General features: G+C 32.8%; 1 protein-coding gene across 4 annotated transcripts; it reads left to right on the top strand.

Moving 5' to 3' along the window:
* Positions 1–402: 402 nt before the first annotated feature.
* LOC108474224 (homeobox-leucine zipper protein HDG2) lies at positions 403–6169 on the top strand. 4 transcript variants are annotated; one of them, XM_017776159.2, is made up of 13 exons: positions 403–853; positions 960–1460; positions 1820–2083; positions 2164–2281; positions 2393–2581; positions 2655–3077; positions 3162–3263; positions 3803–4003; positions 4088–4262; positions 4398–4669; positions 5056–5151; positions 5242–5670; positions 5759–6169. In XM_017776159.2, exons 3-12 carry the CDS (start codon positions 1869–1871, stop codon positions 5632–5634), a joined length of 2184 nt encoding a protein of 727 aa, XP_017631648.1. In that variant the 5' UTR covers positions 403–853; positions 960–1460; positions 1820–1868; the 3' UTR covers positions 5635–5670; positions 5759–6169. The 4 variants fall into 4 exon arrangements, with proteins under 4 accessions (XP_017631648.1, XP_052880254.1, XP_017631647.1 ...); XM_053024294.1 differs by having other exon boundaries at positions 1861–2083; XM_017776158.2 differs by having other exon boundaries at positions 1881–2083.
* The last annotated feature ends 5139 nt before the right edge of the window (positions 6170–11308 follow it).

Consider the following 11308-nt stretch of genomic DNA (forward strand, 5'->3'; position numbering starts at 1 on the left):
TCCCTGCGTTCTTAATGTCGATATCCTTCAAAACATGCTAGAGAAAATAATCATGGATGTCACCCTTTTCCCTTTATTTCCTTCAACATTGATTTCAGTTGACATGATTTTCGTTTTTATCCTATCTTTGCTTCAAGATGATAGTAATTAGAATCCCACGAAAAAACGTGGAATGAAAATCTTGAAAAATGATTAGGATTTGAGGTTGCAATATTACTTTCTAAAATCTTCACCATTAATATATTTCACCGCATGCAATTTGCTTTTATAAATTATAACATGCATGAGGAAAAGAAAAATCTATGGCATTAATAATTAAAATAATATCAAATTTACAAGCCATAAAGGCAGTAAATATGAAGTTTTTGTTTGGTAGCCGTCGTGTACAAGAAAACTCTTGTAGGGGGAATTGAAAAGATTAAAAACTTTAAAGACCCAAAATTCTTTTCTCTCTTTCTCTCTCAATAGCATTTACAGCTTCCCCCTCTCCATTAAATGCAATTGCACCCTCTCAATACGATCTGCAATAACTCTTCGCTGCCACAATTTCCTCCATCTGTTTCCCTCTATCTCCTTCCGATCTTCTCCCTTCTTTCATCATCATCATCTTCTTCTTCTTCTTCTTCTGCATCTTCCTCTTCTTTGTATCAGTCACTTTCTTGCTTGATCCCCTCCCCACCAACACCAACTTTTTATACCATTCTACCTCACACCCAAACAGCCTGTTTTACTTCTTTCAAACAACACTTAGCAGTTTACAGTAAACAAGTCTTGTTTTTATTTTTATTTTTTCCCAGAACAGATCCTAAGCCTCTCTTCTTCGTCGGGCTTTTCTAGGGTTCATCTTTATTAGGTATAACTCAGCTCACTCTTCTTTTTTTCATAAGCTTTTCAACTTGAACTAATTTCTACTTGTTCTAGTCTCTTTTAGTTTACGTTTTTATTCTCAAATGATGCAGGGAAAGCCGAAGAGACAAACATAGAAAGCATAGTTGGATTCTCCGTGATTTTCGCTGGAACGTGTTTTCTTTTCTTTCTTTCATTTGCCTGGTTTTTTGTCTGTCAAGTACCGTATCAAATTTGTCAACATTTTTCTTTATAGATGCTATCTGGCTTTCATATTGGCACTTAAGAGTAGGATATTCTTCGAGGATAAATACACAAATATATAAACCAAAGAAGAGAGAGAGAGTAACTTTTGAGCTGCCCAAAAGAAAAAAAAAACCACAGTCAGCTTTGTTTCTCACTGTTGGGGAATCTAAAACATCATCTCAACTTGAATCAAAGGACAGTTTAAGTAGTGTGAAGAAGGGCAAGAAACTATATATATATCTGTTCTAGTGCTTTTTGGATTCTGATGAAATATGCTGGCCGGAGTTATGATTCCGGCGAGAAACATGCCGACGATGATAAGCGGAAACGGAAATGTTAGTGGTTTTGGGACATCCTTACTTGTTCAGGTTAGAACTTTGAGTTCCCCCTACCATTTTAACTTTGTGCTTTCTCTCCTTCACCTTTTTGTACTTGAGAAAATGGGTTTTTTTTTTTTTGGGTGTGATTTTGGTGTTTGTTTGGAAAAATAATTTCTATTCGGAGCAAAATCCTTCTCGAAATTTGAGAAACACAGGAACCCTTTTTTCATATGTATAAAGTCAGAAAAAATCTTTATATTTCTATAAATCATAGCTCCACTGCTTCTTATTTAGTCAAATTAGTGTCATAACATGCAATATTATGTCACATACCATAAATCCGTACACTAAAACTTCATTATTATTTGTTTTTTGAGTGGGGAAATTTTGGTATTCTGTTTGTTTAGATTGAAAAACAATAAGCATTGGGAAACTTAAAGATCTGTAGATATAATAATGTTCCAACAGCCAAGCAATATGATGGAAGGTCAACTCCACCCTCTGGAGTCCGAAAGTGAAATTGGTCGAATGAGAGATGATGAGTTGGACAGTACAACCAAATCTGGTAGCGAAAACCATGAAGCTGCCTCTGGTGATGATCAAAATCCTCGCCCTAATAAAAAGAAGCGTTACCATCGCCATACACAGCACCAGATCCAAGAAATGGAGGCGTAAGCTTAAAAGAACCCTTTTTAAGTTAAGACATTAACCAAAAGAGTTTTTAATGAAAAAATTTGTGCCTTGTTGGTAGCTTTTTCAAGGAGTGTCCGCACCCAGACGACAAGCAAAGGAAGGAACTTGGGCGTGAGTTAGGGTTAGAGCCATTGCAGGTGAAATTTTGGTTCCAAAACAAGCGTACCCAGATGAAGGTATAATGACTTGAACCACCATTTTGGCCTGAATTCTTTTCCATTATTTAGGGACCTGAAAGTGGTGAATGGACCATTTCAAACTCTGGGTCATTTTGGTTTTCTTAACAGACGCAGCATGAGCGCCACGAAAACACACAACTGCGAACTGAGAACGAGAAGCTAAGGGCAGACAACATGAGGTATAGGGAAGCTTTAAGCACTGCTTCATGCCCTAATTGTGGAGGTCCAACTGCTGTAGGACAAATGTCCTTTGATGAACACCATCTCAGGCTTGAAAATGCTCGACTAAGAGAAGAGGTATCCGGTTGCTATATAAAGATTTCTTTCCTTTTTGAGCTTGCTAGTAATTGGTTTCGAGTGCCGTATGCAGATTGATCGAATATCAGCAATAGCTGCAAAGTATGTTGGCAAGCCAGTGGTGAGCTACCCTCTTCTTTCGTCTCCTATGACTCCACGGCCATTTGAATTCGGTGCACAACCTGGCACTGGGGATATGTATGGTGCTGGGGATCTTCTTAGGTCGATCAGTTCACCTTCGGAAGCCGATAAGCCGATTATTATCGAGCTTGCGGTGGCAGCAATGGAGGAACTAGTTAGAATGGCTCAGATGGGTGAACCCTTATGGATGACCAGCCTTGATGGAACAACGTATGTGCTGAACGAGGAAGAATACATCAGGACTTTCCCTAGAGGAATTGGGCCCAAACCTACCGGCTTCAAATGCGAAGCTTCAAGAGAAACTGCCGTTGTAATCATGAACCATATTAACCTTGTGGAGATTCTCATGGATGTGGTAATTTTTACACTATATCCACCATAAACACCTTGAAAATATGTAAATGCACTAAATATTTCATATTTCTGTGTTCAAATTCAGAATCAGTGGTCAACGGTGTTTTCGGGAATAGTTTCAAAGGCTTCAACTTTGGATGTTCTTTCAACAGGGATAGCAGGAAATTATAATGGAGCCCTTCAAGTGGTAATATAGAAATCCCATACGCCTTTTTCTTGCTGAGGATTATGTAACTTAACAAATTGTTTCCGGTAGAGATTTTTCTGTTGAGGGTAATATCTTAGGTCAAAATTTTGTCTCCTAAAGCCAGATTCATGAAAGTACTTTCTTTTACTTAAAAGAGACGGAACTATACGCAAACTAAAACGTTTGCTATGGTTTCATAACCCGAGGGCACATCAATAAGTTGTCTCTTTAACTTTAGTACCTCCAAAATAAAAAATTTTCTATTTAAATCTTTTTATAATTTATAAAATTTTGAATTAGTAATAATAAAATTACACTTTAACCTCAAAAATGATAAAAATTTAATTTAATCATTTAAAAATTATTAAGATATAGACTATTAAAATTATGAAATTATATTTTTACTATGGTCAAAATATATAATTTGGCTGCTGGTCCATCACCTATGTGATTGATAAAAATCATGCTACCTTCTTTCATGAATTGTTTAAATTTAATAACCCTTTGTTAATATTTCATATTGTGTTACAATTTCTTAGATGGCAGCTGAATTTCAAGTTCTGTCACCACTTGTGCCCACTCGTGAGAGCTATTACGTAAGATACTGCAAGCAACATGCAGAGGGAACTTGGGCAGTGGTCGATGCTTCCTTGGATAATATACGCCCTAGTCCAACAGCTAGATGCCGAAGGAGACCGTCTGGATGCCTAATTCAAGAAATGCCCAACGGGTATTCAAAGGTACGTAAAAACAATCATTTGCAAATGACATTTGTTTTCTTCCATTCAGCTCAGTCAATGCCAATGACATCATGCAAAATATAGGTTACTTGGGTCGAACATGTTGAAGTCGACGATAGTGGCGTTCACAGTCTTTACAAGCAGCTTGTAAGCTCCGGCCATGCTTTCGGAGCACAACGTTGGATCGCTACTTTAGACCGACAGTGTGAGAGGCTCGCAAGTGTCATGGCTACTAACGTACCCACCGGTGACGTTGGAGGTAATAATTAAAGTAGAATCAATACATAAATCGACCTATTCCAATTATACATCCTTTGACGATTTGGTATCTAAAACAATATTAGAACATTTTTCGATGGTGATGCTGAAATAGTTTGATATTTGCTGAGATTAGTGATAACAAATCAAGATGGGAGAAAGAGTATGCTGAAGTTAGCTGAGAGAATGGTGATGAGTTTTTGTGCTGGAGTGAGTGCGTCGACTGCGCACACTTGGACGACATTATCAGGGACAGGGGCCGATGATGTAAGGGTGATGACTAGAAAAAGCGTGGATGATCCAGGTAGACCACCTGGGATTGTGCTAAGTGCTGCCACATCCTTTTGGCTTCCTGTTTCACCAAAGAGGGTATTCGATTTCCTCCGAGATGAAAATTCTCGAAGTGAGGTATGCCAAAAACTCCATTCTAATTTGTTTTTGTATTTTCCCACTTCATGTTTATTCATGAATGGGATGGTATCAAATATTATTGCATATGGATCATAGAATATTTGGCATGTCTTTTTCTTTTTTTGGCCTTAAATTTTACATCTAACTTATGGTTAATGCTAATTTATTTTATTTGCAATCATCAAAAATCAGTCATTGTTCTTAGAATGCAATTTTCTTTTCTGACATGGACTGATTAGATGCATTTAATAAATGGATTTTTTCAATTAAGAGTAAGCATCCATAGGTCGATTTGATAACTCAATTTTGCGTGTTGTAATTTGTACATTTTTATTTATTGTGTTTATAATTGTCTTAATCAACTTGTTGTCTCCATAATACAGTGGGATATTCTTTCAAATGGTGGAGTTGTCCAAGAAATGGCACACATAGCCAATGGTCGGGACACAGGCAATTGTGTTTCGCTACTTCGAGTAAACGTATGTTTCCTTTGTAATTTTTGTTGATTTTCATTTAACAATAACTTGATTTATTATTTCATAACACAACATAAAATAAATTTTGTGTAGAGTGCGAATTCAAGCCAGAGTAACATGCTGATTTTACAAGAGAGTTGTGCAGACCCAACGGCCTCTTTCGTGATCTATGCCCCGGTCGATATTGTCGCGATGAATGTCGTCTTAAATGGAGGTGACCCGGACTATGTCGCTCTTCTCCCTTCCGGTTTTGCTATTCTACCAGATGGATCAACTATTACAGCAACGACTTCGAGTGCCGGTGGTGGCATTGACACTGATGCGGCCGGCAGCTCCGGTGGATCCCTTTTAACTGTTGCGTTTCAGATTTTGGTCGACTCGGTTCCAACTGCAAAGCTTTCTCTTGGATCGGTTGCAACAGTTAACAATCTGATCGCTTGCACTGTTGAAAGGATAAAAGCTTCTTTGTCATGCGAGAATGCATGAAGTAGCTCAGCTTTAAATGATAGCTAACTAGATAAGGTATATATATAATTTGAATTATTTTACACATTGCCATAGATTTCAAGATATTGATTATATATCTTTATTAATTTCTTGTCTAATACAGGAACGGAAAAAGGGAAGGTAACTAAATTTGAAGAAAATTAGTGAGTGAAGGAATTTTGGGATTATAGAAAAACGAAAGGGAGAAGTCAAGAGCGCACCTTGCATGATCCTATATGACATGTTGAATTTTATTCGAGGCTGAGAAATTTCAATTGAGTTAGACAAAATTCATCAAGTCTAGAGGTTCGGGAATTGACTTCCCCAAAGAAAAAAAAACGAATGAATGAATGAAAAAGGAGTTGTATAGTTTTGTTTTATGTAATGGGATTTTAGTTCCCTTTTTTCCTTCTTCCCTTGGTTTATTTTGTGTTTCTAATGCTCTCACACATCTACTTCTACCAGACAGTTTTTTTAATTTGTTACTATCGTTTCTTTTTCTTTTTGAGTCATTTAAAAGCTTTTTTTTTTTAAATGGGTTTCTTTTCTTTTTTTTTTTCATGAAGTTCTTCATCTTCAAACTACGTAACATAGTAATATAAAATTGTTGATTTTTTTGGATATTAAGTTGAAGAGAGCAGCGCACCTTAATCTTAAAAGAAAACTTAGGATGCCTCTTGATGTTTGAACAGCTAAAATCATGGCACAGAGAGAAATTTCAATCAATAACCATGCTCCAATGATCATCATTTTATCTACTTAGACATCTAGAGATGCTCTTAGGCTCTCTTCAAAATTAAAGGATAAAACTTTAAGAGTGTCTCACTTTTCAGTTCAACAACACCGCAATAAAAAAAACTTCGTGCTCTTCAAATACTAACAAATAACAAGTCCACTATAAAATGACAATTAAGGAAAAATGGGAAAGTGAAAGGATGAATTGCACCAAACTTGGATGGATTTCACGGTGAAATGCTCATTTATTTAAGCATCAAGGAAGTCATAATGGCTGTGGCTTTAGTGCAAATATTAAGTATGAGAGAAGATTCCATAACATTCCTTATCATTGATATGAATAGATCATGGGAATGTATACTAATGTTTCCAACACATAAATGCAAAGATGGCTACCAAGAAGGCTAGAAAAAGGAACATGATTTAATGTTGTTTGGCGTATAATTGCCTAGCCTAGTTGGCTATCAGCATAAATACAACTCTCTCAAATATTAATTTCATGTTCTTTTTTCTTTTTCATCTGCTTCTACACTATTCATTAATTCCTCATTAAAGTGTTGCAAGCTTATGCATATTTTTGTATATAAACAACAATTTTTTGTCCATTATAATATATAAAAATTAAAGCTTTGATGACAACCTTTAATGATGACTTTTTTTTTTTTCCTCAACTCATTGACTTAGGTGTCAACATCCACCATTTTACTATGTATTGATATGGTGTGAATAAATTATAAATTAGGGGTTTAAGTCAGATTCAATTAGTCAATTTGTTTCCAGCCTACAAGTATGATATGGGAGCTTCATTTTACAAAACGCACCCCACAGCCAATGTATACTGCGAGTTATAAAAGCAAGTGAGCACAAATTTGGAACTCTAAAAAGGTTTAAATTTATTTTTGTTATACTTGATATATTATTATTATAAAGTGTTGTAATTTTCGGTATATAAATTTATTAGATTAGTCATTTATATATAAAAAAAATCAGTCTTTATTCACAATTATTTTGATTATTTCTTTTATTATTGGGAATGCTGGCTAGGATGTGTGTGTGTGTTAGATAAGTCATTAAGTGTGTTTTACATATATATTTTAATTAATTGGATTAAGCAATTGAAGTAGCATACATAATAATAATTATAGTTTATATAGATTATAGGATCTTAAATTATGCTTCAAATAGGTTTTTGAGTCAGGAAGATTTAAATTGCAAATTAACTTACCAAATCTAGTTTATATGTTTTAATGAGTTTCAACATTTTATCTATACAACTAGTTAATTTATTAGATTTTAACTTTATGTAAATATATTGGATATGTTTATGATAATGTGTTAGGGTTATATATGTTTAAGTTAAATTCACCTTTAGGTTGAGTTTATTTTCAGTGAACTTGCTGATTTGTAGCGTTTTAGAATTTCATTAGTTTGTTTTATATTTGTGCATTTTTAGGTAGCTTTATATGCTTTTTTATGTTTAGTACTGAATACATTCATTTATGCTTAAATATATAGGTCGTGTCGGATCTAAAAATATGATTTATGAGGTAGGGTGAAGTCCGAAAAAAATCTAAATGAAAAAAATTCATTTTAAGGGACTCAAACCCCTAGATCCGCCGCCCCTGCATATAGGTGAAAAGAATCAAAGGAAAAAGAAAAGAAGTAAATGGCTTGAGTAGCAAGCGAATACTAAAAAAATGGTTAACTTTTGCCGTTGTTTGGGAGAAGCCAAAAAGGATACAAAAGCTAGCAATAGATGACGTCAGTAGCCTAATGTGTTGGAGAAGCCGAAAAGGGTACAAAAGCTAGCAGTAGATGAAGTCGCGGTGCAAGAGCAAAGAGTGTCGTAATGTTCGCTACTATTTGAAGCTGAGGATTTGGTGTCCGAAATTGAATGTGAATTGCGAAGCACAAGTTTGATTTTGAAATTAGCTACTAAAAGAAAATTCCTTGGGACATTACAAGAAAATAGTATTTAACAATGCTAAAAGTCGTTAAGAAATATTGGATTATCATTATGAATAATATGTTGCAATGATAGAAAGACGTTTGCTAGATCATTGTATATACTTTGTTGTTAAAAGTATATGCAATGATTTTAAAAACTAAAATCTCTTTCTTTTTTCTTTAATTATTGTTATTAAATTAAATTGTAGAAGAGAATATGAAAGAGCTTTCAATTGGTAAAGATAATGCGAATAGAAAAGCCGTATAACATCCATTTTAATAGATCAATGACTTTAAAGGAAAACTTTCAAATAATTCGGTGATCAAATTGTAACTTTTTTTAGTTAAGTGACTAAAATAAAATTTTACTTTTAGTTTATTGACTAATGGTGTAGTTTATCTTTAATTTAATAAGGATAAACTACACATAGAGTCACGTAACTATAAAAAATTCCATTTTAAGCACCAAAATAAAAAAATTTACAATTTAAGCACTCACGTTACATAATTCTGTCATTTTGGCTACTTCTATTAAAATTATAAACGACAAGTTAATGTGACAGTTAAAAAATTAATATAATAATAAATTTAGCCTTCAACTTTTATATATTATATCGATTTAGTCATAACTTAAAAAACTAACCCTCAAAATTTACAAATGTTTTCAAATTTATCTTAATTCTAAAAATTTAAAGAAAAATATATGTTGAAAAACATAATAATAAATTTAAAATTAAATTAAAAAATATATAAAAGAAAATGCTTATGCAAAATCAGAATTTATTAATTGTGCCCAAATATGTTGACGTTATTCTGACACATGTTATTTTAATCTAGTTTTTTTCTTTCTGCATTTAAATTTCAGAAACGTAGAGATGGAGAAGAATATGCGGTCAGTACGAGATGGTATAAAGAATAGATTAAGTGATAGTAATGGGTATGAAAGTGGAGCCCAAACTAATACATGATTATGGGGAAAACAAGAATCGGAAGAACAATAAATAGAGTTTCAAACTCAGGTGAAGATGAACTGACGCATCTTCTTTAGCTATTTGTTTCCATGGAGAGCCAGCATAGGTAAACACAACTTCCACCTCTGTGTATATACAATACATGTCATCTTTAAATGAAATGTTTTATTATTTTTCAAATTCAATCGCCATCTAATCAATGCTTGCGATGCTGTTTCTTACTAGCTGGTGTTGTGATTGATCATGTTCAGATTCATGCTGCCATGTTGCTTCTTTCATTGCTATAATTTGGTTTAGGTAAACAAAGCCGTCTCATGTTCCCCGGGCTTTCACAATGATAATTATATCCTTGTATAATCTAGTATTGAAGCTGGGATGCTTGAATTATTAGAAACGAAGGTCCTAGTAAAAATATTTATGTATTTTTATATATTTTTTATTTTTTAGAATTAGGATCAAATTGAAAATATTTGTAAATTTTGAAGGTTAATTTTTATGATTTTAACTAAATTAATATAATAAATAAAAAGTGAAGATTAAATTTATTATTATACTATTTTTTAATTGCCACATCTTATTTGTGAGTAATTAAATTGCAAACTGATGCCTAAACTAAAAGTTATTGATAATTAGATGATTATGTGTGCACTTTATCCATTTAATTATTTGAGTAATTATTAGTAGCCACATATTTGGTTATAATACAACATCTTCATAATCTCAGTAACTACTACCCAATTTTGCGTTAATTATTGGTGTGGCAATTACTTAAAAGAAGAATAGCTTTTATAGTCTAAAATTTTTACAATTTTATCAATTTGATACCCTTACCCTTAGAAAACACGTCAAAATTCTTAATCCGGATTAAAAGTATATAAAATAAAATTATCAAAATTTATGAAAAATTTTAAAAAATCAAATTCAAATTCAAAAATATATAAAATAAAAATTTCAAAATTTTAGAGTTTTAATTTTTATTTTTCAAAGTGTTCTGAAATAAGCCTAATAACTAATCCTATGCATTAAAAAAATTTAAAGTTTTAAAAATAACTTTTAAAATAAATATCACAATTCCTTTTACTTACTCTCTTCTTGTTTGGAGAAAAAAATCAACCTCTCTATAATCCATTGATGATAAATTAAATGAAAATAATAATCAGAATTAAAAAAGAATCTTTTAACTCATCTCCTCCGCACCCCAACCTAGATGTCTTTTCTCCCAATTTCAGAGTTAATTGAGATCATATCAAAAACATCGGTACTAGAGGGTTGTGTCAAAACCATTTTTTTTATTTTAGGAAAAAAGGGGAATCGACCTTAAAACGAGTGGAGTCGCCACCAATCCTTTGGTTTAGGTGTGATTAGATCACCTGATAAAATATTTTACTCTATTTAAATCAACTTTGGCCTACGAAATTTGAGAAAACAGGTTCGGGAGCCGATTACGTGCGAGGAAAGATTAGCACCCTCACTACGCCCAAAATTGGTACCAAATTGATTAAGTATTGTCCTTATGTCTAAGATTTTTTTAAAAAATACTTTAAAATATGATTTCTTTTAAAACATTCAAACGGAAAATCGAAACCCAGCACGGTAGGGCATGATTTCTCGAATTCCCAAACATCAATAATTACCTTTGTTTTAGTGAATTTTCAAATAGACAATTGTAAAACTAGCTCAAAACGCATTAATTTGACTTCAAATAAAATAGAATAATTAATTTTAAAACAAAAGCTACAAATTACAAAGTAACATTTGCAAACAAAAAACGAAATTATAAACATGGGACAATATGCTAACAAATACATAATAGCAATGAGCTCACATCCTATTTTGAAAAAACAAACATTAATAATCAAAATAATGAAAACTTAATCAAAGAAGCAAATTAGAAATAAATATAACAAATTTCCAAACATAAATGAATAACAATTGAAATAATAAAACAATATGAAAACACACGATATACAAAACAATATAAAAACTAGAAGCCAATACAAAACAAATTAAAAACTATATGA

The sequence above is a fragment of the Gossypium arboreum genome, chromosome 13, assembly GCF_025698485.1.
Source record: "Gossypium arboreum isolate Shixiya-1 chromosome 13, ASM2569848v2, whole genome shotgun sequence".
Taxonomy (NCBI): Eukaryota; Viridiplantae; Streptophyta; class Magnoliopsida; order Malvales; family Malvaceae; genus Gossypium; species Gossypium arboreum.